Source organism: Castanea sativa, chromosome 8 (genome assembly GCF_040712315.1).
Source record: "Castanea sativa cultivar Marrone di Chiusa Pesio chromosome 8, ASM4071231v1".
NCBI classification, from domain to species: Eukaryota; Viridiplantae; Streptophyta; class Magnoliopsida; order Fagales; family Fagaceae; genus Castanea; species Castanea sativa.
Genome location: NC_134020.1, coordinates 12,811,790 through 12,838,100, shown reverse-complemented (window position 1 = coordinate 12,838,100; position 26,311 = coordinate 12,811,790). Strand labels below are relative to the sequence as shown.

Genomic DNA, 26,311 nt, shown 5'->3' with positions numbered 1-26,311 from the left:
TATCTTCCTATCTTTCCCTTTTTCTTGGCCTATAATCCTCTCGGGCCATCAAGGCATCCTCATCGTTCATGTACTTCGTCGCCTTGTAATGCATGTCAGACATAGTTTTCGGGTCATTTTTGCATAGAGAGAACAAGAACTTAGCCTGTCGCAGCCCATTCGTGAATGCTGCCATAAGTATCTTATCATTTGCCTCATCTATCGAAAGGGCTTCCTTGTTAAAATGGGCTATGTATGACCTTAAAGTCTCGTCTTCTCTTTGCTTAATACTCAATATACACGCAGTAGACCTCTTATGCTGATGACTTTCGATGAAGTGTGATATGAACTGTGCGCCCAATTCCTTAAAAGTGCCAATGGAATTGGGTGTCAGTCTACTGTACCAATCTCTCGTAGGCCCTTTCAAAGTGGTGAGGAAAGCCCTGCACATGATTTCATCCAGCACACCCTGAAGATGCATTAATGTTCTGAAAGATTCCAAATGATCCAATGGGTCTTTAGATCCGTCTTAGTTCTCCACATGAGGCATGCGAAACTTTAGAGGAAGGGGGCATGAATTCACTAGCGCTGTGAAAGGCGAATCCGTTCTGTGGACTAGGTCGTCCAGGTTACTGGATACCCGTCTTCTAAGGGCGTTCATCATCACATCCATACATTCCCTTATCTCTTGCATTTCGGCAGCTATGTGAGTCGGCAAAGTGTCTGAGACGGATGGTCGATTGGTTTCTTGCCGCTCGGGTCTAGTTAGAGCGTTGCTGCCCTCAGGTCCTTCTGCGTTTCTTCCTTCCGGACTAGCACCCTCCTGGTCTTCCTCTGGTGCACTTGGTTGTGCGGTCCTTTGTCGCAACTATTTTTCCAAATCATGATTATGCTTAGTGAGGCGCTCAATCGCCACCGCAAGCGTTTGGGCCTGCCTCTCTAGAGCGGTGGCGTGCGGTTCATCGCCTTGATTGTTGTTTATTGCCATCGATCGAGTGAGTACCATGCAACTCTTTGTCTTAGGAATAGAGCGAGGCTAAAGTAATCGAAAGATTTTCAATTCCCACAGACGGCGCCAACTGATGATGCCGAAAAATCACCAATAAGTTGCAAGCACTCTCTAACTCGAATCAACACCTGCAAAGAGAAAACAAAGAGACCTAAAAGAGAGCACCGGTGTGGTGTTGGCCAAAAACCCTTCGAATGTTAAGTTAGAATTTTCTTTCAACCCTAGAGCGCTAGAGTTGAGTCAAATGTGCGTACCTTGATACCTAGGGTTTTTGGGGTATTTATATTAGCGTAGAATTACCTTTCCTTTTAGTATACAACTTCATTCCAAAATTCTTTTCCACATATGGGTTTTCTCAAACGTGTGATGCAAGTAGTTTAAGTGTGTACGCTTGCGTGGAGATGAAGCATAAGTCGACTTAAACATATCACGTGACATCCAACCTAGAATCTATAACTAATACATATATGACGGATACTCAGTAAATTCAACCGTCATATTCGCGTCACCTATGGTGTTGATTCGTCTCCTTACTCACCGTCCCTTCAAGTTCAATGAAGATGTCCGTCTCCTGATTTTATCCCCTTCAAAATGTGTTCCAAATTTTATAGTAATCTAATGTGTTTGATTGGGTTTTATAGATTTTTGTAGATTATCTTTGACTTTGGGAACATTTTTGTATTTCAAACGAATGCCATTTGGGTTTTAAAGTTTGCTCCCTGTATATCACTTCTTTTTCTTGGAGGAAGTCACACCCAGAAGCTATTGATTGGTAAGTTATATATATCTATATATATATATATATATAAATGTGAATGATGTTGACAAAATTGTAAAGCATGATATTACTAAGAAGAATATCCTCCTAACATGTAGTTGAATCTAAATAAATTAGAACATTTCTATTCTTTTTTATTCTTTCAATTAGTGTAAAAAAGTAGGGAGTGCAGGCTATTTAGAAAAAGAATTTGTGATTTTATTTTATGACCAAAAGCTTTCAGTTCCGCTTTTGAATCTTTTATTTTTGCATGCAATTATTAATGCTTGGTTAAATTGTAATTCTATTTAGATTTTTATGCATTGATTTTGTATTAGATTGGTTCACTTCGTTGAAATAACATAATCTCATACTGATGTTGTTTGATGATGAGCAATGTTATAAGATGTCAAAATCCAGGAAAACCTACACATATTATGCATTTTAATGAGTAGAAGATTTATGCGTTTAGTGCGACCTTTTAATGAGCAAGAAGCTACAGTTGTAAGATTATAAGGTGTAAGGTGAGTTAGGTTGCTTAGATTTCGGGTAAATGTAATTTTTACTTGAAAAGTTGAAATCACTTTGGATATGCAGATTTAAAGAAAAGAGAAGATGTCAAGCTTGTCATAGTATTGAGCAACCATGATAGCTGATTGCGCTATTGGCTTTTTTGTAAATTAAATGTCTAGAACAAAGATAAAAGTGGCAATAGTGTTTATTGAAATTCTTGACACAATGAGTGTTTGTAGGTGCATGATCTGCAAAATACATTAGAGTGAAAATTAGGTTTGTGTAGTCAGGTTGATTTACAATTAATGAGTTGTATGTTTTTATTGTTTCAAAATTGAATTTCGATTCTAGCTTTGAACTAGGTAAACATACAACGATTGCAATTTTTTAAAAAAGTTTTCCCATTGTCTTTAATGGTTTTTTTTTTCCTGATGGGCAAATCAACCTCTTACCGATTCTTTTAGTTATTCCTTTTACTATGAGGTCGATTAATTATCTTTTTATTTAACTATCCCATGCATTGCATGGGTTAGCAACAAGTGTGTGTGTGTGTGTGTGTGTGTGTGTGTGTGTGTGACTATTAAAAAAATAGCCTATTGGAAAATATGACTATTAGAAATTTTGAAAATATTATTGTTAGAAGATTTAAAAATATAGCTATTGGAAATTTGAAAAATATAAGGGCTGTTTGGTTTTTGTGTTTCCATCACCTATAATTCTGTTTCCAACACCCATAACTCAAAAATGGTGGGCCCACAGAGAGAAAGCTTGTTTGGATGTGTTTTCAAGTTTTGTTTCCATTACTCAATTCTCTGATTTTTGAGTGATGAGTTATGGAAATCGGAAACAAATTTTAGGTGTTTTCAAGTTATGGAAACTAAGTTATGATGGCAATCTTGTAGATACACACACAATGAGGTACCCATCAGCCGCAACTTTTGACTTCACTCTCCTTTTTTCTTTTTCTTTTTCTTTTTTTCTTTTTTTTCCTTTCTTCTCCACTTTTCTTTCTTTTTGTCTCTCTTCTTTCTCTATTCTTCAGTTCGTTCTTTTTTTTTCTTCCTTTTCGCCTTTCTCATCTCAGTTCATTCTTCATGTTCTTCTCCAAATCAAGACAAACCCAATTGACTAACCCACTCAAAATCAATCTCAGTACAAAAAATTCCAACATAATCAACATTGAAACCTCTAGGAAATCAAACCCATAAATCCAAAAAAATATACAAATCTGCATAAAAAAAACAAACAAATCTAGAACAATTTAGGCAAAATCTTAGAACACAAACAAACTCAGTACACATACAAACCCAGAACATCAAGGGGAAAAAAAAAAAAAAAAAAAACACACAAACACAAACACAAACAAACCCAGAATTTACCATTAACAACAACACCAAATCCACCGTCAACAAACCCAAATCCACCATTAACTCGCCATCAACAACACCGAATCCACCATCAACAAACCCAAATCCGCCATCAACAACACAAAAGCACCAATGTTATCTACCTTCCTTCTCCAGCGGAAAACTCCTCATGCAAAGCGACCTTGACCACTTCGATCCGGGGCTCCAACGCCATCGTTCTCTCTCACCTAGGTCGAGTTCATTTTTACAGCGAAATCCATTATTCCCATCATTTTCTCCGCATCAAGAAAGAAGCTTGATCTCTTGCCTTGATCTGCTCGCATTGATCTTCTCACCTTTGGTCTGCTTGCGAGTTTGTGAGCTTCGGCGCTTGGTGGAGAAGAAAGTTGAGCTTGTTGGCTTAGTGGTAGAGAGTGTAGGGTGAAGAGAGAGAGAGTAATAGGGGTGAAGGGGTGAAGGGAAATGAGAAAAGAGAAAATGGTGGGAATGGGTTTTGTGGGTAGGCTTAACAGAAGGGTCTGACCAATTTACAGGTATGGGTCCCACAAAAAAGTAGAAAAATTTGAGTGATGAGAAGCTGAGTGAAGTGTGCCAAACGGGTGGGGTTTAGGAAATTGGGGTATTTTAAGTGATGATTGATGCATGATGAGTGATGTGTGACAAAAATTGAGTGAGGAGTGATAAATGATGAAATTTTAAAAATCAAACAGCCCCATAGCCGTTGGGAATAAATAGAGAAAGAATAAATAAATATTAAGAAAAGATTAAAGAAAAATTAAAGAAAAAATGAAGAAATAATATTTAAATGAGATAGAGAAATGATAGAGAGTTAATTGGAAAGTGTATTTAAAAAAGTAGGTAGGTGAAAGGTAAAAATAATTGTTCACACTCCAAAAAGTACAAAAATTTAGAAAAACTACCGAAGATGCTCTAAGCCTTTTCTTCAATTGGATAAAAACCATGGTTTTCAACAAAAACATGGAAATCCTTTTCTTAAAAATCCAACCCCTTTTCTCACAAAGAATTTCAATCTTTTTTAATCAACTTGTTCTTCACCTTTTTATCAAGGAAAACCTCCCCTTTTTTTTTTACAAAAACCAAGAAAACCCTTTTTAAGTCTTTAAATAAAAAAAAATGCGTAAACTTTGGTTTTTCAAACAATCTTGCTCTTTTCTTAAAATAAACTGTCCACTCTTTTTAAGTAAGTTTTCAAAGTTTCCTTACATATTTGTGCATCATTCATTTTAAGCTCTTTTAGAATTTCATTTTTTAGAGGTTTGTGCCTATGGTTCAAGGAAATTGAACCAATAGGCACCAATCAAGCTAACACATTCCCTACTCCCCTTTGGCACTAATGTTTTGGTCCATTGTATTTGTATATGAAAAATGAGAAAAATGGAGGATAAATTTGCTAATAGGTGCTATCTTTATTACTCTCTTTTATTTTTATGTTGCAAATATTCACATGCTAAATACAATAAATAAATAATCACATGTTAAATTATATGTATTATTTTTTGCAACGTAGTAATCTTCACATGCTATGTACATATATTCAACATACTTTGTTTGTAAATAATTCTTTGAAATAAATATTCACATGCTATGTTATAAATAATTAAATACTCACATGTGTGTATGTGTGTGTGTGTGTGTGTGTATTGTTTGTACAAAAAAAATTTCAAAAACAAAGTGCCAAGTATCTAATTTTTCACCAAAAAGATAACCTTAGAATTAAAATTAAAATGGGGTACTATCCTTTGGATGGGTGGTGTGGGGTGTCTAACACTTTTCTCACATGTAACCAAACTTCCAAGTCCAAAATCTTTGGTTTGAGACTTTTGGTTTGCCTTAATTAATTAACAACCCTTAAAATTGGTTTTAGTTAATTAGGTAACTTTAAAAGAATTAGACAAATAGATGACACATCACACCTAACACAAAGCCAATGATTGGCGACAACTCCTAAAATAAAAATAAGAAAAAGATACTCTCTCTCTCTCTCTCTCTCTCTCTCTCTCTCTCTCTCTCTCTCTCTCTCTCTCTCTCTCTCACGTGCACACACACACACACACACACACCTCACTGAGACTCGGTTTTGCCAAATTCAAAATCAATACTAACCGATACAACAACAAAACCGTAAGAAACTGATCGTGAAAGCAATAGTCAGTGTGGTCAACTTTTTCAATTCCTTACATAATTTATTTTATAAGAATCAAGGAAATAAAATAGAGCAAAAAAATAGAGAACAAACCTGAAATATAAACCCAACCAGACTAAATCCAAGCAAAAGGAGTAGGGAGCATGGACGAGTATTCTGATCACCAATGGACTCTCATCTAAGAGATGAAGATTAGCTAAAGAAATAGCTAAGAGATGAGTGGAGAGGAAGAGAGGGAGGAGAGGGGGCAACTAAATAAGAAAGAGATATTAGTGTTTAGGCATTTAGTTTTAAATAAAACTCAGAAGCCTAAAACGTCATTTTGATAATAGAAACTTAAAAAAAAATGAAAACTGCTCTTCAAAAGGTTAAAATATATGGAAGACACACGATAACCACTAAAGCAATTTACATTTATGTAATATAATTTAGCTATAGTAATATATATCGGTCGATTTCAGTTTGGTTTGGTACAATTTTCACTAAAATGACCAAACTTGTGAATTTTAGTTTTAAAAAAATTTGAACCGAACTGATAAAAAACTGAAAATTTGGATTCAGTTTGGGTGATTTAGGTTGGTCCATTGGATTTGTCATTTTTTTTTCAGCCCTATTTTGACCTATACCCTCTTGTGGCCATTCTATTCTATATTCTTATATTACATGTAATCCTAATTTGTAGTCCTAATTAAAATATCATTACTGTGGGGAGTGGAAGAATCCCCATCTAGGCCTAAAGCCCAAATCCCAACTGGGATCATGAAGTACCCAATGGGTTACATGGTATGGAAGAGAGGCAATAGGGTCATCCCGAGCACCTAGGAGGAGGAGAGGAGTTTTAGTAGATCATTCCTGTGAAGAAGGCAATAAGCTAAAAAGAGCCTAGCCAAACCCGAGGTGGACTGCATGAATAATCCATATCTAATTTCCAAAAGGTACTTGGGACCTTGGGAGACTTCCAAAACATGCAAGAAGGTTGAAGATTTTCACCTCCGTATTAATGAGGGGATTTCCACATAATCCCTGTCGAATTGAACGCATAAAAGACAACTTGAACAGTACAAACGCCCCAAAAAGTCAAATTCCAAGATAAGGGAAGAGAAAAACCCGATAAAGGAGAGCAAAATATCCCTAAAAACTCAATTAGTGACAAGACAACTGTAGTGATAAGAATAAAAAGACACCTAGATAAGGGGGAGGATTGGAAAAGAAAAGGGGATAAAAAAAATAGAAAGAGATAGAGAGAGAAATAGTAGGAAGAGTTGGAGTGAAATATCAGAGTACTGTTGTAGTGTAACACCATGGGAAATAGAACTTTTCTCTTGTAATATAGCGGCCTTACAAGAAAACAATATGTATGAGCGAGAGTGGGTTTGAGAATGGGTTTGACAAGAAAATGTCTCGGCAAATTAAGTATGAGCGAGAGTTGAGAGGATAGATATCAATAAGATTAAAAGCACAAATTGATGGAAATAATGCTCCTCGGTCAAGTTTGAGGATGAGATGTTCTTATATTTAAATCAAGCTTATGTGAATACACTGTGTTCTTCTCTTTTTCTTCCTTCTTAGAATATGATGATGCAAAGAAAATAAGTAGATTGGATGCTTCGGATTTCAAAGGTGTGGTGACTGTCTTGAAAGCCTGAAAGAGAAAGAACAATGATCAAAGGTGACTGGGGTTGCCGGCCAAGAACCCTCCGATGGCAAAGTTAGTTTTCTCTCTTAAATTTTGGAGTTCCAACTTTTCAGGAAATGTAAAAACGTACCTTTGTCTAGTCTGAATGAGCGTTTATATAGTGCACCCTAGAAACAGTTATTAGGCTTGTAACTTCCCCTATATTTGAGAAGGTTAGAGGGTTCGGACATAACTTCCTTAACCGCCATGGAGGTTATACGTACATATATATATATATATATTTTTTCATATAACCGTCATTGGAAGTTAAGTATTTAATTAGTTCTAGCGATGAACCTGGATCTTACCCATGCCTTGGAATAATGGTATGTGGTTCCATCGCCAGTTCTGGTAGGCTAATCAATACTTGAGTATTCCCCAAGTGTTAGGGGGTCGTCTAGGAGCATTCTTGACGAGCGCTCCCTGTTGATCATCCCTCCAAGGACGACCTTGTCACGAACGGTCGTCTATGGACGACCTTATGGTCGTCCATACATGGACGACCTTCTGTGTGGAATGCCTCTTCTGCTCTGGATGTCTCCTATGGACGAGTTGGAGTTGGTTAGATTTTCAGTTCTCTATCAGTTGGCCCCTTGTCTGAGGGTCGTCCAGAGTGATGGAGGATCTACTGACGCCCTATGGATGCGTGTTTACATATTGGTAATCAGGTGTTGTTCCATGTGTTACGATTTTAATGGCTGAGCTTTAACGTTTTAGAATGCACCACGTATCATGGTCTTATTGGTGAACGGTCGTGTCGATTTAAGTTTCCAAGGGAAATGCCATGTGGCACATTCTGATTGGTCACATCTTTCCAGGTACCAATTTTCAACGTCTATAAATAGTGGAATTCATCTCGTACCCTTTTACATTTCTTAGATTTTCTTCTTTGAAATTTCTCTTCCATCGCCTCGTTTAGAAGCATTCCAACATCCCTAGTTTTCCTCCATCTAGAGCCAGGTATCTTCTTTACACTCATCTTTAGGTTTTCCTTAAGTTTTTCAAAATGTTTGAAATTGTCGTTTCTTCGTTAAGTAGTAATAGTGTTGAAAAAGAGATAGACGAGTATCATAACTCCACTAGCTATAGTGGCTCTAGTAGTGATAGTAGTAGTGGGGGGAATACCACGGACGAGGAGTATACTTCTGGGGTTCCTCTAGAAGTCTTTCAAGAACAACTTAGGACGAGAGCAGCGTTTGGGTTTGGGGCTGGTCCTTCAAGTGCTCCCCAGTCTATCTTCCAAGACGAGGTAGAAACCATATATAGCTGCGTTGTGGGAGTCCCTTCTAAGACGGATGACAAGAAGTTAGCATCTCTTAGGAATTGGTATCAAATCCCAGACGAGTTGAACCCTAGGTTAGCCGTCCGAGATGAATGGTGTTGCCAACCTCGTTTTGGCGTGGGAGTTTATGAGGCCTATCTTTTAGGAGGTCTTAGATTGCCTCTTAACACTTTTGCGAGGGAGCTACTCACTAGGTTAGGTTTAGGATTGTGTCAATTTAACCCCAATGCATGGAGACTAGTCATCTCTATGCAAATTTTGTGGAGAAAGGTGTTTGAAGGGGATCGTCCTCTCATTGTGGATGAATTCCTTTATTGTCATAAACCTTTTGAAATTAGCCAATCTCATGGTTTTTATCAATTCATAGCCAGAGGGAGAAATTGTAGGATTATAAAGTCTTTGGTTACGTCAGATAGGAACTAGAAGACAGAGTTTTTCTTCGTCTCAGGTTTCTAGGCAGGACACCCTGTTGAGGTTGGCAGGGATCCATTTGCCCCATATACTAAAGAGTTAGGGAACCTTCGTCCTGAAGGTATGCTTATTACTATCGCATTGTTATCTTCATTACATATGTCTTTCTATAATTATTTAACTCCAACTTTCTTTTTTGCAGGTGTTAGACGACCATCCTTGAACAAGTTTTACCTTGGACGCATTCAAAAAGCTCGCCTTCACCCTGAGAGGGATTTCCACTCCTTGGTTACTTTTCAACACCTCGCTACTTGGGGACTTGGTCTTGAGCCTTCTCCTGAAGCCACAGCCCACGAGCTTACAGTCCGTAGACGTAAGTTTTTACTTTGAGTGATCCCTTTTGTCATTTTTAGAAGTGATTCTAACAAATTATTTTGCAGGAATGGCTACCATGAAGGAGAACAAAGGGAAGGAGATAGTGGACAAGGTTGTTAGGCTAGAGGCTCAGTCTCAGCCTCGTCCTGCCATTGGGGAGTCTCAGCCTCGTCCTGCCATTAGGGATAAAAGAAGAACCTGTTTAAGAATCTAAATTTGGAAGATCTTCCCAGTCGTCGAGGGCACAAGAAGGTAAGACACAGGTCGTCTAAGACTGAAATTGTTAAGCCAGGCACTACCCCTTCTGTTTCCCAAGTGCTTCCTGTCCAAGTCCTTGACGTGGAAATTCTTGAGCCTGCTGGTTTTACCCCTTCCAAGGTCGTCACTCCTGCTTTGTCTCAGCCTCATCCAAAGGTTCCCATGAACATGATTGGAAATGAGGATTTAGCTTGGGAGAGGTTTGAAAAACCCGTGACTGAGGAGGACGTGGTTGCTTGCTATGGTATGTCTTTGAAAGAGTTTGAGCACTCTTTTGTCCATGACCTTTTCAAGCTATGTAATTCTATCTTTTACCTCCTGTCATTTTACTATGGCCATTGTTTTATTTTTAACAGGGCTTTTAATCGTTTGCATAGGCCATGTCAAAGTTCATAGCAGCGTCTAGACAAGCCACAAAGATAGACAAGGAGAAGGCCAAGCTTGAGACAAAGCTACGGCAGGTTAAGGACGACTATAGAAGCTGGGCTAAGGCAGCAGGCAAAGCTATGGACAAGGTTAAGGAACTTAAAAATCTCGTCGAGGAGCTAATGGCTGACATTGTCGAGAAGGACACTCGTCTGGATCATTTTCAAAAGAGGAATGACGAGCTTGGTACCCTTCTCAAGGACGCCAAAAAGGTAGCTGTGGAAGAATTCAAAACTTCCAGCCAGTTCACTGACCTGTTGGACACGAACTATGCTACTGGCTTCGAAGACTTCCACATAGACGCCGTTGAACGCTTCCCCAAGGTAGATTTTAGCCCCATCAAACTTCACCTTGGCGGCTCTACTAGCTCCCTCCTCCAAACGAGCTTAAAAGACGTTAAGGTTGAGGACAATGCCACCACGCAGCCTGCCCAGGACGAGCCTAAGGCTGGAGACAACCCTCAGTAAATTTGTATCAGAGAAAGTTTATCTTAGTTCCTTTCTTCTTTTTTTCATAAGGTCCATAGTCTGGGACCATTTGAAATTTATTCAAGTACATTTTGCTAATCCAGGAAATTAGGATAAGTTCATAAACAATTGCCTTTTAGGCTTTTACTTTATAAGGGTTTTTGGACGATGGTCGTCTACCCTTTAAAGCTTTGACTTATGAATGTTTATTGGCATTATTTGTCTATTTTTTGAACATATTGTTGCATGGACGAGTTTATATATATATAGATATACCACTTATGTTACTGGCTTTTATGGGATCTGCATACTTCTAAGTATTAGAGGATCGTCCATATGCTTTTCCTATGGACGATGTAAGAGGTTCGTCCATGTGCTTTTCGTATGGACGACCTATTTGCGTATGGACGACTCATTTGTCATTCAATTTTTACAAGTATAATTCGTCCAAAGAGTGGCAGTGATGATTTTTCCAGTTCTTTCCCTCGTCCTTGAGATGGACAACTGGCATTCACCATTCATCTAAACGTTTCTAGTGCTTCACTCGTCCAGAACACTAGAGCGTCTTGGCTAGATGCTCGTCCATGGGCTTTAACTCGTCCACTACTTGGGCGTTAGGCTTACAGTTTCTTTTCATCTTTTCCTTTGGACGAGCATAAGTTATTCCATTTGTTTTTCAGATGAGTATGTCTTAGCTTATTTTTCTTTGCTTTATCCTCATTTCGAGGAAAGCTTATGAACGTTACATCCCTGCGTTTAGAGATTTTCATTCTTTTTAGGCTTTTGCCTTCTTGTGGGTATTACTATAGAAATTAGATTTATGCATTAAATACATTGAAATCCAAACCATATTATTATATAAACATCGTCCACAAATATGGCACATGCTTAGAAGCTAGTGTCTTAGGAAAATACTTAAATGTACACAACTTCGTCTTGAACAAACTTATCTATAGACGGTGCAAAAGTTTAAGAACTAGTGCACTTTGTATTCTTAAAATACACAATAGTAGTAGTAAGAACACATAACAGCAAACATGAGTAAACACGTAGACCATAGTAGTAACTTCGTCCATAGCTATAACCTCGTCCTTGATAAATTTCGTCCAAGCTCATTACTGATAGTACCTCCTCAGGTGCTCCACGTTCCAAAGATGCTCTAACTTTCGTCCGTCTAGAGCTTCCAAGTAGTACGACCCCTGCCTCTTGCAGTTGATTACCCTATAGGGTCATTCCCAATTGGGTCCCAATTTTTCATGAGCTGGATTCCCGGTTGCCAAGGAGACTCTTTTGAGAACAAGGTCCCCAACGTTGAAGCGCCTAGATTTTACCATGGCATCATGCTGCCTAGCCATAAGATTTTTGTATCTCGCTGTCCTTTGCTCTACGTCCATCCTTACCTCGTCAATGAGATCGAGGTTAAGACAGAGTTGCTCTTCATTATCTTTCTCCTGGTATTTCATCACTCGATGATTAGCCATATGAACTTCTGCAAGTATGACTGCTTCACTTCCATAGGCTAGCTTGAAGGGGGTTTCTCCTATTGGTGTCCTCACAGTCGTCCTGTAGGCCCAAAGAACTCCTGGCAACTCATTTGGCCATACCCCCTTTGCCCCCTCGAGCCGAGTCTTGATAATTTTCAGCAAGGATCGGTTCGCTACTTCTGCTTGTCCATTTACTTGTGGGTGAGAGGGTGAGGAATAGTGATTCTTAATTCCGAACTGTTCACAAAAGTCCCTAAAAGGTGCGTTGTCAAACTGTCGTCCGTTATCAAATACTAGTACCCTAGGTATTCCGAACCTACATAGAATGTTCTTCCAAATAAAGTTCTTAACATTTTGCTAAGTAATTTTTGCAAGAGGTTCGGCCTCCACTTACTTGGTAAAGTAGTCAATCCCTACCACCAAAAATTTCATCTGTCTAGTTCTCAGGAGGAAAGGACCTAGGATATCCAATCCCCATTGTGCAAAGGGCCACAAGGCCATCATTGGGGTCTGGTACTCCGATGGCTGTCTAGGAATGTTACTGAAGTGCTAGCACTAGTCACACACCTTGACATAAGCTTTAGCATCCGCTTGAATAGTAGGCCAATAGTAGCCTACATAGATGACCTTATGGACGAGCGATCTTGCTCCCGAGTGATTCCCACATGCTTCTTCATGGACCTCCCTTAACACATAGTTTGATTCATTCGGAGCCAAGCACCTTAGGTAGGGCTGAGAAAAGCCTTGCTTGTATAGCACTTCATTTATGAGGACGTACTCGGCAACCTTAACCCTCAGCTTCCTAGTCTCGTCCTTGTCTTCTAGAAGCCTTCCATCCTTAAGATAGATTACTATTGGACTCATCTTATTTTCTCCTCCTCTTATTTTATGTATATCTGGAAGGTCTATTCTCGGCATGTACTAGATTCTGTCATATTCGTCCATAACTCCTCCTACCAAAGCTACTCTTGCCAAGGCATCTACTTCCAAATTTTCCTTCTTCGAGAGTTGAACAAAACTCACTTCTTTAAACTTTTGGACAAGCCGCTTCACTTTATTGAGGTATTTCTTCATCCTATCTTCCTTAGTATCACACATTCCATTCACCTGATTGATGACTAGTTGAGAGTCTCCTTTGACTATTATTGATTCTGCTCCTAGGGACTTAGCCAATTCCAGCCCTTTGAGTAGAGCTTCATACTCAACTTCGTTATTGGTGGTTTGGTACTGTAAACGGGCTACGTATTCCAACTTGTCACCCTTTAGGGACTTAAGTATGACTCCAATCCCCCCTGCGTATAGTGTGAATGATCTGTCTACATTAATAATCCACATTTGAGTTCATCTAGCTCGTCTTGACAAGGAGTGAACTCCGCAATAAAATCCGCCAACGTCTGTGCCTTTATCGCACTCCTTAGTTGGTATCTGATATCAAACTCACTGAGCCCCACTGCCCATTAGATTAGTCGTCCTACGGCTTCCAACTTGTTGATTGCCTTCTTTAGGGGATGATATGTTAGGACGTTGATAACATGAGCTTGAAAATAATGCCTCAACTTTCTAGAAGCCGTGATCAAAGCAAAGACCAGCTTCCCCATCATCGAATATCGTCCTTCCGCTTCTCTTAGTGCCCGGCTCATATAGTAAACTGGTTTTTGAACCCGTCTTTCTTCTCTAACCAATGTCGAGCTCACAGCGTGCAAGGACACTGCCAAATACAAATATAATTCCTCTCTAGGTATAGATGGGCTCAACAACGGTGCTATCGTGAGGGAAGCCTTTAGGTCTTGGAAGGCTTTCTGACATTTGTCCGTCCACTCAAATACCTTCCTAAGGACTTTCAAGAATGACAAACATTTGTCAGAAGCTTTCAAAACAAATGTGTTAAGGGCGGCAACTTGTCCGGTAAGAGATTGGACTTCTTTGATGTTCTTAAGTGGTTCCATATTTAGTATCGCCTGGATTTTGTCTAGATTCGCCTCAATTCCTCTATGTGAAACCATGAACCCCAAAAACTTCCCTGATGAGACTCCAAAAGCACACTGATTTGGATTATTTCATGTTATACCGCCGAAGTGTGTCAAACGTTTCTTGAAGGTTGTCTAGATGCTTCCCTCGTCCAAACTCTTTACCAGCATATCATCTACGTAAACCTCCACATTTCATTTGATTTGAGGATGGAACATGTGGTTAACAGTCTTTGGTAAGTCGTCCCTGCGTTCTTTAAACCAAAAGGCATTACCTTATAGCAAAATAACCCTTGGCTAGTAATGAAGTAAGTCTTTTCTAGATCTGTCTCATCCATCTTTATTTGGTTGTAGCCTGAAAAGGCATCTATGAAACTCAGCAGTTTGTGACCTACCGTCGAGTCCACCAATTGGTCTATGCATGGCAATGGATAACTATCCTTGGGGCAAACCTTATTTAAGTCAATAAAGTCCACGCACATCCGCCACTTGCCGTTGGCCTTTTTTACCATGACTACATTCGCCAACCAGTCCGGATAATAGACTTTTTGGATGAACTCCGCAGTAATCAACTTATGCACTTCTTCTTTGATGGCATTGTCTCACTCAGGAGTAAAAATCCTTTTCTTCTGATGCACTGGTTTAGAGTAGGGACACACATTTAGAAGATGAGTAATGACACTTAGATCAATACCCGGCATGTCCTCGTGACTCCATGCAAAGATACCAAGACTTTTCTTCAAAAATTGGACCAGAGTATGCTTTACCTCCTTTTTCATGCTCACCCTAATTCTAGTGAACTTCTCGGGGCTGCCCTCGTCCAAAGGGACATCTTCTAACACCTCAGTGGGTTCCGCTGTAATCCTTCTCTCGTCTATGCTTATTGTCTGCACGTACTCGTCCATTGCCAACATGGCTAAGTAGCACTCTCTGGCGGCTAATTGGTCCCCTTTTACTTGACCCACTCTATGCTCGGTCGGGAATCTGGCGGACAAATAGTAGGTAGAGGTTACTGTTTTCCAACTATTCAAAGTCAGCATTCCAATAATAGCATTATAATGATTAACAATCAACAACAAGGAAGTTTACCTCTTTGGATATCTGCTCCGGGTACACTCCAACCACTACAGGTAATGTAATAGTGCCCATAAGCTGTACCTTCATTCCTCTAAATCCCACCAATGGCAAATTCACTGGTCAGAGTTGATCTCGTTCTAGCCTCATATATTAGAAGGCGGGGTAATATAGAATGTCCGCCGAACTGCCGTTGTCTACCAACACCATCCTGGTCGTATAATTGGCAATGAGCAAGGTAATAACGATTGCGTCATCGTGGGGGTGGTGAACTCTTTCAGCATCCTCATCCGTGAATGTAATGGATTGCTCGTTAGCTTCCCTCGTCCTGGGAGATCGTCCAGACAGCTGGACATTTTGCACCACCTTCAAGTATGTCTTCCTTGATTTGGGCGACTCAGCTGCTGAGCTTTCCCCTATAACAACTCTTATTTCTCCAAGTAGGGGTTGTGATGACTCTTCCACTTTGGCCTTCTGCTTCTCGTCCTTGTGATCTCGTCTAAGGAAATTCCTTAACTTCCCTTGCCTGATAAGATTCTCTATCTGCTGCTTTAAATCAAAACACTCGTCTGTGTCGTGCCCATGGTCTTTGTGAAAGCAATAATACTTGTTCTTATTGCGCTTGTTAGGATCTTCTTTCATTTTCTCTAGCCACTTCAAGGATGGATCGTCCTTGATTTGCATAAGCACTTGCTCTAGTGGCATGTTCAAGGGAGTGTATTGCTGATTTCTCACTGAGGAACTCGCCTTCTTACTGTCTCTATCTTTTTTCTCTTCTGCCTGAGCCATCTTTGAACGAGAACCCTGATCTGGATGGCGCAGGTGAGCCACTTCCGAACGCTCTGCTCTCTTCCTCTTCTTGGCCATGATCGCGTCCTCAGCATTCATGAAATTTTGGACCGAATGGACGAGTTCGGCCATAGTTTGTGGTTCTTGCTCGTAGAGCTTATGAATGAACAAGTTAGAGTTGACCCCATTATGGAAGGCAGCCAATAACAACTTATCGTCCATTTCATCCACCGTCAAGGCTTCTCTATTGAACCGAGTAATGAAGGATCACAAACTCTCATTTTCCTCTTGCTTTATAGTTAACAAACTAGAAGAGGAACGCTTGTGGCGTTGCCCTCCAATAAAATTATTGTCGAACAACTTACCGAACTCCTCAAATGACCCCACAGAGTTTGGGGGAATTTTGTTGAACCACACCCGCGCTAGTCCCTTAGGTGTGGTAGGGAATGCTCTACACATAATCTCATCCAGAACCCCTTGAAGGTGCATCGTGGTCTTGAAGGTAGCGATGTAATCACACGGGTCATGATTTACATCATATGAATCCAAGGAAGGCATTTTGAACTTCGAGGGTGCGGGATGACCATTGATGGAAGCCGTGAAAAGGGAGTTCGTTCAATGAACTAAGTCATCCACGGGGTTTGCCCGTCTCATATTCTCCTTCATTTCATCCATAGCTTTTCTTATCCGGTCCATCTCCCTTTCCAAGTGTGGCACTCTTCTTGAAGTAGTACCCCTTGACTGATTCTCGGACTCCACATTTTCTCCTCTACCATTTTGACTCTAGGGTTGCCCTTCTGCATGCCTTTCATGATGCAACCTCCTTAAATTGATCTCCCTATTCAACTCTTGGTTCTGATGGGTTAGTTCCACCATAGTAGTAGTCATGGACTGTATATGTTGAATGGAAGACGGTTGCATGACAAGCGCTGACTGACAATCACGGTAAGGATTACTGGAAGCATCCCTACTCTCCTGGTGGCCTGGGCTGGTAGCCCTCGATCCTGTCCGAACCATTCAACCTTTTGTCTGGGAAAGGCGAATCGCTGAAAACAAATAATCAAATGAAAAGAACACTATTATTCCCCACAAACGGCGCCAACTGATGGTGCAATAAAAATCAGTAGACTGGATACTTCGAATTTCAAAGGTGTGGTGACTGTCTTGAAAGCCTGAAATAGAAAGAACAATGATCAGAGGTGACCGGGGTTGCCAGCCAAGAACCCTCCGATGGCAAAGTTAGTTTTCTCTCTTAAATTTTGGAGTTCCAACTTTTCAGGAAATGTAAAAACGTACCTTTGTCTGGTTTGAATAAGCGTTTATATAGTACACCCTAGAAACAATTATTAGGCTTGTAACGTCCCCTATATTTGAGGAGGTTAGAGGGTTCGGGCATAACTTCCTTAACCGCCATGGAGGTTATACATTCATATATATATATATATATATATATATATATATTTTCATATAACCGTTATGCGTACCCAAAAGTAGTTGTTGGGCTTGAACTTTATTTAGGCTTACAATTTATTTACTTTATGGGCTTTTGGATTTCCTACAATGGGTGGTCCTATGTTCGGCACCCCTGATAACCTTATCCCTTGTGTTCCCAGAATAATATCTTCCCTACTTTCCCAAAATGACCACTCTGTTTCCTCCCTATTTTCTCTCTCCACTTTTTCGACCCCCATCTCCAATTCCCATCTTTTATTTATAGCCTTCCTTAGTGGAAGGATTATAATTGCCTTTATGGTAACTGGGAGGAGTGGTCCAATACTATTACCCTGAAGTGGGTGATTAGTTGGGAGTGGGAAGAGGTGAAGGTGGCATTGGAACTGGTTCCACCACTAGATGGACTGCCTAGCAGCGACATTCCCTAAACTTCGCGGAGCCCACAGGGGCCCAGCCTTCTGGGAAATTGCAGTCCCCGAACAAGCAGGGTTTTACGCTCATAGTTTACAATATAACAGGATTTATGGTGTTTTTCGAATTTAAGTCAGGTGTCAAGGACCATCCGAGCAGTGTTTGTGGACTTGATATAGTTTGGAATCCTTCTACATGATGTTTTTTAGAACTCGTGGCCCAACGGGTCTTGGGCCTCACATACGTGGCATTATTGTGATGGTTTTGTGAGTATTGGGCTTGCAAAAGAACAACGTCCCGTACAATAGCCCCCCTTGATTCATGCCCGGCTCCCGGGCACGAGTCAAGGATGAGAGATAAGTGTTATCCGAGACACTGAACGGATAAGGGTAGGGTGGTTCAGAAAATTCATTTAAGGCGCTCTTGAAAAGTCGTCTGGTATGTGACCGTTGGCTCAAATTCTCATCATTGCCTGATGGTTCATGAACCAATGCGGAGTGCGCGCAACAGTTGGCGTGGGGATTTGCAAGATTTCATGCTTCCCATTTATTGATCAGCGCTAACCCCCTCCTTCGTGGTTCCTATAAATAGGCCACTTCGAATCCCTCCTCATTTTTATGATCTCCATTCTCTGAGTCCTCTCTCTGCCGAGAATACTCCTCTCTCTTATAGCCTAAAGTAAGTCTTCTACCTCTCTCTTTTACTTTAGTTCCTTTCCTCACTCTTGGTGTCTAGGATTGGTTACGTTCACCTTCTGAACACTGAGGCGTCCTTAGCCACCTTTAGGCAAACGTTCAACATCCCTGAGGATGTAGATGTGGCATACTGCCATGATGTCAATTCTGGAGGGTGGAGTTAGGTTCCTTGTGGATGCTTTCTTACTCGACACCCTTAGGTTTTATGGCTTGTGCCCGGACCAACTTCCTCCCAATTTTTACCGGGTAGTTAGTTGTGTTAGTAGGTTGAACCAAATATACGGTTTGAGATTGAGTCATCATGATATAAATTACATGTACAGTCTGTGTGGGAATAAAGAGACCAATTATTACTTAAAGGTTAGAGATACGCGGGTATGGCTAATTTCATGCCTGCCTGATTCTAACAGGAATTCTGCTGGAGAGTTTGTTCGGGTGCACGGTAACTGGTTTACCGGTGACATCCCTTGTCCCCTTTCGCGGCGTGAAGTTGGTTCGTGTCGATCACTAATTCGTCATTTTTCCTTTATTTTTTTTTTTTTTTGAATACTGACCCAGCGTATTTCTTTGTTGCAGACAGTAAAGTATTCACCTAGGATCATAGAGTGGTGAATATAAAAAACTTAAATTTCGTGCTTAGGTCCGAGATATTCGTCCACAGCGACAGACAGCTCCGGGCATCGCACCTCATACTCTGTTGCACCCCCGTATACAAGACTTGGCAATCCTTCAGCCAAGCCCTTTTGGTTGATAGCCCGTTGCTATCTTACATCGACGTCCGGCATGCCAACTTCCTTCCCCCTTCATTGACTACCGGCGAAGCCCGAGACCTTGGTCCTTGCTACATAACTACTGAAGATCTTGCCCCAATCAGGGACAAGTTAGTCGAACGAGTTTCCTGGGCTCTCAGAGAGCTGGGACACGTTCCTATTGAGGGGAATGACACCTAAGCTCAAGTAGCCGAAGGAGAAGCAGTTGAGCTGATCGGCACTTCGGGCGTCAAATCTGGTCCAACAGAGAAAATATTGAGCAAGAGAACAATGACCCTTGCCCGGTTCCTACCCGGGGCCAGCCCCGTGGCCCAACCTCAATCCCCCCTAGGAAAGGGGTAGACTCTTCCCGTTGGTGAAACCAAAAAGAGGAAGCAAGCTACTGAGAGGATCAGTCCCGACTCGGGTGATGCTCTCCTGAAAACCCCACCTCGTGCGAAAGTTGGTCCCAAGACCCAATAGACAACGGGCGCTGTTCAACCGGCTACCCAGGTTGGGACAAAGGGAGCATCTTTTTCCCAGACCGAGGTTGGTTGGCAACTTGTCTTTAAATTGGGCAACAAACCTCTGCTGGCGATCGCCACTATTCGATTGTAGGCGCAAGGCGAAGGAGGCCGGGTCGCTCAGAGTCTGGCACAAGGTCTCCTATTGCCCGAGGATGCTCACTTCTTCTTGGACGGGGATGACGAGTCACTTGCTAGATGGCTGCAATGGCATACCATCGCGGTAATTTCTTATTTCCCCACTTTCATGCATTGCGATATGTAGGCATTTTCCCAGTTTCATCATTTTATTGCTGTTTATGTTCTCAGGCAGCGCAGTTGACTAGCGTTATTGACGGGAGGCTAAAGGAGGTGGCCGAGGTTATTGATCAGGCTAACGAACAGAAAGCCGCTACCGAGAACACAACAAAGGAGAAAGAGGAAGCTGCTAACGCTTCTGAAAGAAAAGCAGTAGATGCCAAGAGAGCTCGATTAGCGACAGAGAAAAAGCTGATCAATTTGATGTCCAAATTGGGTGAGTCCAAGCTAAAGTTAGCCATGGCGGATAGCTTGAACTTGGCCCAAGCTAACCAGATCGCTGGTTTGAAGGATGGTCTTGAAGCCTGTGAGGATAAATGGTATAACGCAGGCTTCACGGAGGCAGAAAATTTCGTGGAGCCTATTATCCATCAAGCGCGGAACCATAGGTTCGGGGAAGGGTGGTTGGCTACCCTTCAAGCAATGGGAGTTGCTGAAGATTCCCCTCTGTGGAATCCCTACCAGATTCCCTATCTAGTCCCACCCCCGCCCGTTCAGAGTTAGGTCGGCGTTGAAGATGATGAAGATACGCCGAGCATGAGGGACCTTGTGCAGGTGATTGATTCCCATGTTGAGATGGTCGACTTAGAAGCCTCGAGCAATATTCATGTCGAAGCTGAGGATACTCAAAACCAGGCCCATCTCACGGCCCCGCCAGTCAAGGATATGCCCGTTCAACCTACTCCACAGACTCCACCTTCCAACCCTGCTGCATGAAGACTAAATTTTTTATTTTATTTTAGGTAAGCCTAGGTCGTCGGGCTGTGGCGATAAAACAATTATTCTATCTTTTAAACGGCTTTAATTAGTTTTGTTAAGATGGAAAGTTCAGTGTTTTGATCCTTTCCCACACCCCTTACTTTTAAATACACCCGTGTTTGTTTGACAGTAACCGAGTTTGCCCATTTGCAAATGATTGTGATGAGCTTGCTTATTATTCCTTATTTTCTTACTTAGGCTTCTGCCCTAAGAATATTTTAATTTGAGGTTTCCACCTGCTCGGTGAAAAAAATCGAACCGAGGACATGCTTCTGCCCTTAGAATATTTTAATTTAAGGTTTCCTCCTGCTCGGTGAAGAAAATCGAACTGAGGATAGGCTTCCGTTCTTAGAAAGTTTTAATTTAAGATTTCCACCTGCTCAGTGAAGAAAATTGAACCGATGACAGGCTTCTATCCTTAGAATATTTTAATTTAAGGTTTCCACCTGCTCGATGAAGAAAAACAAACCAAGGACAGGCTTCTGTCCTTAGAAAGTTTTAATTTAAGGTTTCCACCTACTCAGTGAAGAAAATCGAACTGAGGACAGGCTTTTGTCCTTAAAATATTTTAATTTAAGGTTTCCATTTGCTCGGTGAAGAAAGTCAAACCGAGGACAGGCTTCTGTCCTTAGAATATTTTAATTTAAGGTTTCCACCTGCTCAGTGAAGAAAATCGAACCGAGGACAGGCTTTTGTTTTTAATAGTAGAACGAGATATCTAGGTCGACACAGTTCCCTCCACATTTTTCTTTTTTGACTAGCAATAATAAATTATCGTCAAAAGAATTAAAAACACCTATACAAATAGATACCATCATATCCGTACGTAACATATATATTGTAAAATAACATTCAATTTACACTCGGGAGCTCAATCGGTCAGTGATAAAACTTCTTTAAGTTGTGAACGTTCCATGGCCGGAGAAACGGTCTTTCCTCCAAATCCTCCAAGTAGCATGCTCCTACACCTGCAATGGCGGTCACTCTATAGGGCCCTTCCCAGGACGAGGCTAATTTCCCTGCATTGATGTCTTGCGTATTTCCAACAACCTTTAGGAGCACCAAATCCCCTACGGTAAACACTCTCTTTCTCACGCTTCTATCGTACCTTCGGGCGAGCTTCTGCTGATACTCGGCCAGCCTAATGGTCGTTGCTTTGCGGTGCTCCTCCAACAAGTTTAACTGCTTGAACATCAGTTCTTCATTCTTGGCCGGGGCGAAACCTGCGACTCGAGAGATGCATAGGTTTATTTTAGCTGGAATAACTGCCTCTGCTCCAAAAGTTAGAGAAAAAGGGGTCTCTCCCGTGGATCTCCTTGGAGTTGTCCGGTATGCCCATAGGACACTTGGTAATTCCTCGGCCCAATTGCCTTTAGTGCCCTCCAGCCTTTTCTTCAATCCGTTAACAATGGTCTTATTGATGGCTTCAGCTTGGTCGTTACTTTGTGGATAGGCCGGTGTAGAATACCGACTTTTAATGCCAAGGTTACTACAGAATTCGCGGAAAGCTTTGCTATCGAACTGCGGACCGTTGTCAGAGACGAGGGACTCTGGCACCCTAAATCTCGTCACAATGTTTCTTCATACGAATTTTTTGACATCTACATCTCGGATGTTTGCAAGTGCTTCTGCTTCCGCCCACTTTGTGAAGTAATCCACTGCTACCAGTACAAATCTTCGATTGCCCGTCGCCCGAGGAAACGATCCAACTATATCCAGCCCCCACTGAGCGAAAGACCACAAGCTGTTCATAGGATTTAGGTTCCTGACAGGTTGGTGGATCATTGGGGCGTGTCTTTGACATTGCTCGCACCTCCGTGTATGTTCGATGGCGTCCTTCTGCATTCAGGGCCACCAGAATCCTTGAGTCATTGCTCTGTGAGCCAACGAATGCCCTCCAACGTGACTACCGCAAATGCCTTCATGTAGTTTGGTCAGAAGCTCTTCAGTCTTACTAGGGTGCAAACACTGTAGGTATGGGCCCTCAAAAGACCTTCGGTATAGCTCCCGATTTGCAGATAGCCCGTACCGAGAAGAATTCCGTCGTATCCTGGCCGCCTTTTTCTTATCCTCCGGTACACGGTTCTCGGCCGAAAATTCGATTATGGGGTCCATCTAGCACCTCCCAACAGTGGTGACTTGCGAGGCTACCGTCCTCACACTGATGCTTGCTCATTCACCAATTCAACTCTAATCAATCGGGGTATCATATTTGCTATTGATGATGCTAAGGTGGCAAGGGAGTCGGCGTGGTGGTTCTGCCCTCTGGCGACTTGCTCTACTTTCACACTAGGGAAATAGCCCATAGTCTGTTTCGCTACCCGTAAATATTCAACTATCCGGGGATCCTTGGCCTCGAAACTCCCCAGTACTTGGTTAATCACCAACCGAGAATCCGAGTATATTTCCACCTCCCTAGCTCCCAAGTCCGAGATGACTCTCAGTCCGGCCAGTAGAGCCTCATACTTGGCCTCATTATTGGAGGCTCTAAAGCCTAACCTAAATGAATGCCCTAGTCTTATTCCTTTCGGTGTAATGACCACAATCCCAGCTCCTGCTCCTGCTGCATTGGAAGTGCCGTCCACAAATACCTTCCATGGGTTGGTTCCAACAAGGCAAACCGTTTTCGTACCTTTCGGCGAAAACTCGGCAATGAAGTCTGCGAGCACTTGACCCTTCACTGAGTTCCTTGGTCTATATCTAATGTCAAAAGAACCCAGCCGAGTCCCCCACTTAGCTATTCTCCCGATAAAGTTAGATCTCCTCAACAGTGACTAGAGAGGATACTCAGTCAGGACATAAACGGTGTGAGTCTGAAAATAATGGGACGATTTTCGGGTAGAGTGCACAAGTGCCAACACTAACTTTTCTAGTGGTAAATACCTCGACTCGGCGTCAACGAGCGTCTTGCTTACATAGTAAGCAGGTAGCTGTAAGCCATTGTCCTTTAGCAACACTACGCTCACAACATGCTCGAATACCGAGAGATACATATACAAATCTTCCCCGGGCTCCGGAGCCGTCAACGTTGGTGCCTGCCTAAGATAGTCCTTTAGGTCTTGGAAGGCCTTTTCACACTCTTCGTCCCATTGGAACCCCTTCCATTTCTTCAAAAGTTGATAGAATGGTCGGCACCGATCAGCGAACTTGGAAATAAACGGGTTGAGGGCAGCCAACATACCGGTCAGTTTTTGAACTTCTTTCAAGTTGCTCGGTGGTTTAAGATGTTTCACAGCGTCAATTTAATCAGGGTTAACTTCGATTCCCTGTTTGGTGATGAAATAGCCCAGAAACTTCTCCGATCCTACCCCGAAAGCGCACTTATTAGCATTAAGACGCAGCCGGTGTCGCCGGAGAATTTCAAACACTTCTTCAAGGTCTTCTACGTGTTGCCCTTCCTGCTTGCTTTTTAGAATCATGTCATCAATGTATACCTCGACCGTACGCCCAATCCTATCCCTAAACATCCTCGTCATCATCCGTTGATAAGTGGCTCCAGCATTCTTTAATCTGAACAGCATCATGGTATAATGATTATTAGCATCGGGTGTTATGAATGCAGTCTTTTCCTGATCCTCGGCTGATAGGGCAATCTGATGATAACCCTAAAAAGCATCTAGAAAGCTCATCTTTGGGTGTCCGTACGTAGCATCCACCAATTGATTAATTTTTGGCATCAGGAATGGATCCTTTGGGCATGCTCGGTTCAAGTCGGTAAAATCAACATAGACCCTCCATTTACCGTTCTTTTTCCTCACTACTACAGTGTTTGCAAACCATTCTGGAAAGAACGTTTCCTTTATGGCCCCCACCTCCTTTAGCTTCCCCTCCTCCTGTCTGACGGCTTTGACATGCTCTTTAGCTGACCTCCTCGGCCTCTGTTTCTTGGGAGGGCATGAAGGGTCCACATTTAGCTTGTGCACTATGAATTCGGGGTCAACCCCGGGCACCTCGTATGGACTCCAAGCGAACACGTCCACGTTTTGTACAAGTAAAAGCAACAACTCTACCTTCTCTTCATCCCTCAAGCTTGCCCCAATTAGAAAATTCCTTTCACAATCCTGCAGAATCCTCACTTTCACCAAATCCTCGGCACAACTGGCCCCCACCTCCTCTCGGGGCTGCTATAATTGCTATAAGGGGGTTTTCTTGGCGGAGTCCCCTTTCTCGATCTATTGGTTAGCTGCGGCCACTAAGCACTGTCTGGCTACTTGTTGATGGCCCCTTATCACCGTGATCCCATCCTCGGTTCGATACTTGACCTTCACATGCAAGGTGGACGTCACAGCCCCCATGTCATGAATCCATGGCCTCCTGAGGATCACTGTGTACTGCAAGAAAGAAATGACCACTATGAACGTTACAGTTACCTCTTTACCCCCATGCTGACGGGGAGTGAAATCTGCCCTTCCGGAATTACCATATGGCCATCAAACCCCATCAACAACGCATCATACTTGGATAAATCCTCCTTTTTTAGTCCGAGCTCCCGACACAAGTCGGGGTACATTACATCTGCACCGCTCCCCTGATCTATCATCATTCTTTTCAATATGAAACCCCTTACACGGGCTGTGACTACCAAGGCATCGTGGTGTGGCTGGGTGGTGTCTTCCATATCGTCATCATCAAACGCAATGGGTTGTTTGGTGTACTTCAGCTTCTTCTCGGGAGAATGCTCACCTGTGTTATTTTCTGCCAGTACTACGACCAATATCCTCTTGGTTCTGGGTTCTTGAGCGCCCTTGGGTACCGCATGGATGACTTCTATTACTCCTAAAGGGGGTGGGAGTGGATTTCTGTGCAGGTGATCTGCTTGCCTGGTCCCTTGATTCCTCGCTCCCACCAGAAATTCTTTCAGATGCCCCGCCTTCACCAACTGTTCGAGATGATCTTTCAGTACTCTACACTGCTTGGTGGTGTGCCCTTTGTCTTTGTGGTAGGTATAATGCAAATTCTGGTTTCTCCTTAATTGGTCGCCTCCTATCTTATTCGGCCACTTAAAATACGGCTCATTTTTTATTCGATCGATGATCTTGTGCACCGGCTCCTTGAAGGTCACATTAACCTCTCCAGTCCCTAGCTCGGGCTCTTGGATCCTCGGATCCTTCTAGGTTCTGGGTTGGAAACCAGCATTCCGGGGATGATTTATGATCAGGGCCTTCCCCTTGGTTTGCAACCGATCATCTTCCAATCGCTTATACTCCTCGATTTGCCTCATTAGCTGCCTCATATCCTCGGGAGGCCTTCTCGTCAATGATTCCCTCAGTCCAGATTCATCGACCAACCCCATTTGAAAAGTGCTCGCCGCGATCTTTTCGTTGCCCCCGCTGATTTCGTTATACAGCTCCTAGTACTGGTTAGCATAGTTGCAAATGGTCTCCCTAGCCCCCATTTTCATTGACAGTAACGCATCCATTGGCTGCA

General features: G+C 42.2%; 1 protein-coding gene across 1 annotated transcript; it reads right to left on the bottom strand.

Moving 5' to 3' along the window:
• Positions 1–23,040: 23,040 nt before the first annotated feature.
• Positions 23,041–24,063, bottom strand: LOC142605889 (uncharacterized). The gene is made up of 2 exons (XM_075777316.1): positions 23,768–24,063; positions 23,041–23,584 (listed from the first exon to the last, which is right to left on the bottom strand). The coding sequence occupies exons 1-2, from the start codon at positions 24,061–24,063 to the stop codon at positions 23,041–23,043; spliced, it is 840 nt and encodes a 279-aa protein (XP_075633431.1).
• Positions 24,064–26,311: the final 2,248 nt, after the last annotated feature.

Bases quoted from the DNA above. Each gene is read 5' to 3' on its own strand.
- LOC142605889 (XM_075777316.1), bottom strand. From the start codon at position 24,063: ATGTTGGCTGCCCTCAACCCGTTTATTTCCAAGTTCGCTGATCGGTGC. The intron at 23,585-23,767 runs GTATTTACCACT...TTTTGACATTAG, and splicing joins CTCGTTGACGCCGAGTCGAG to ATATAGACCAAGGAACTCAG.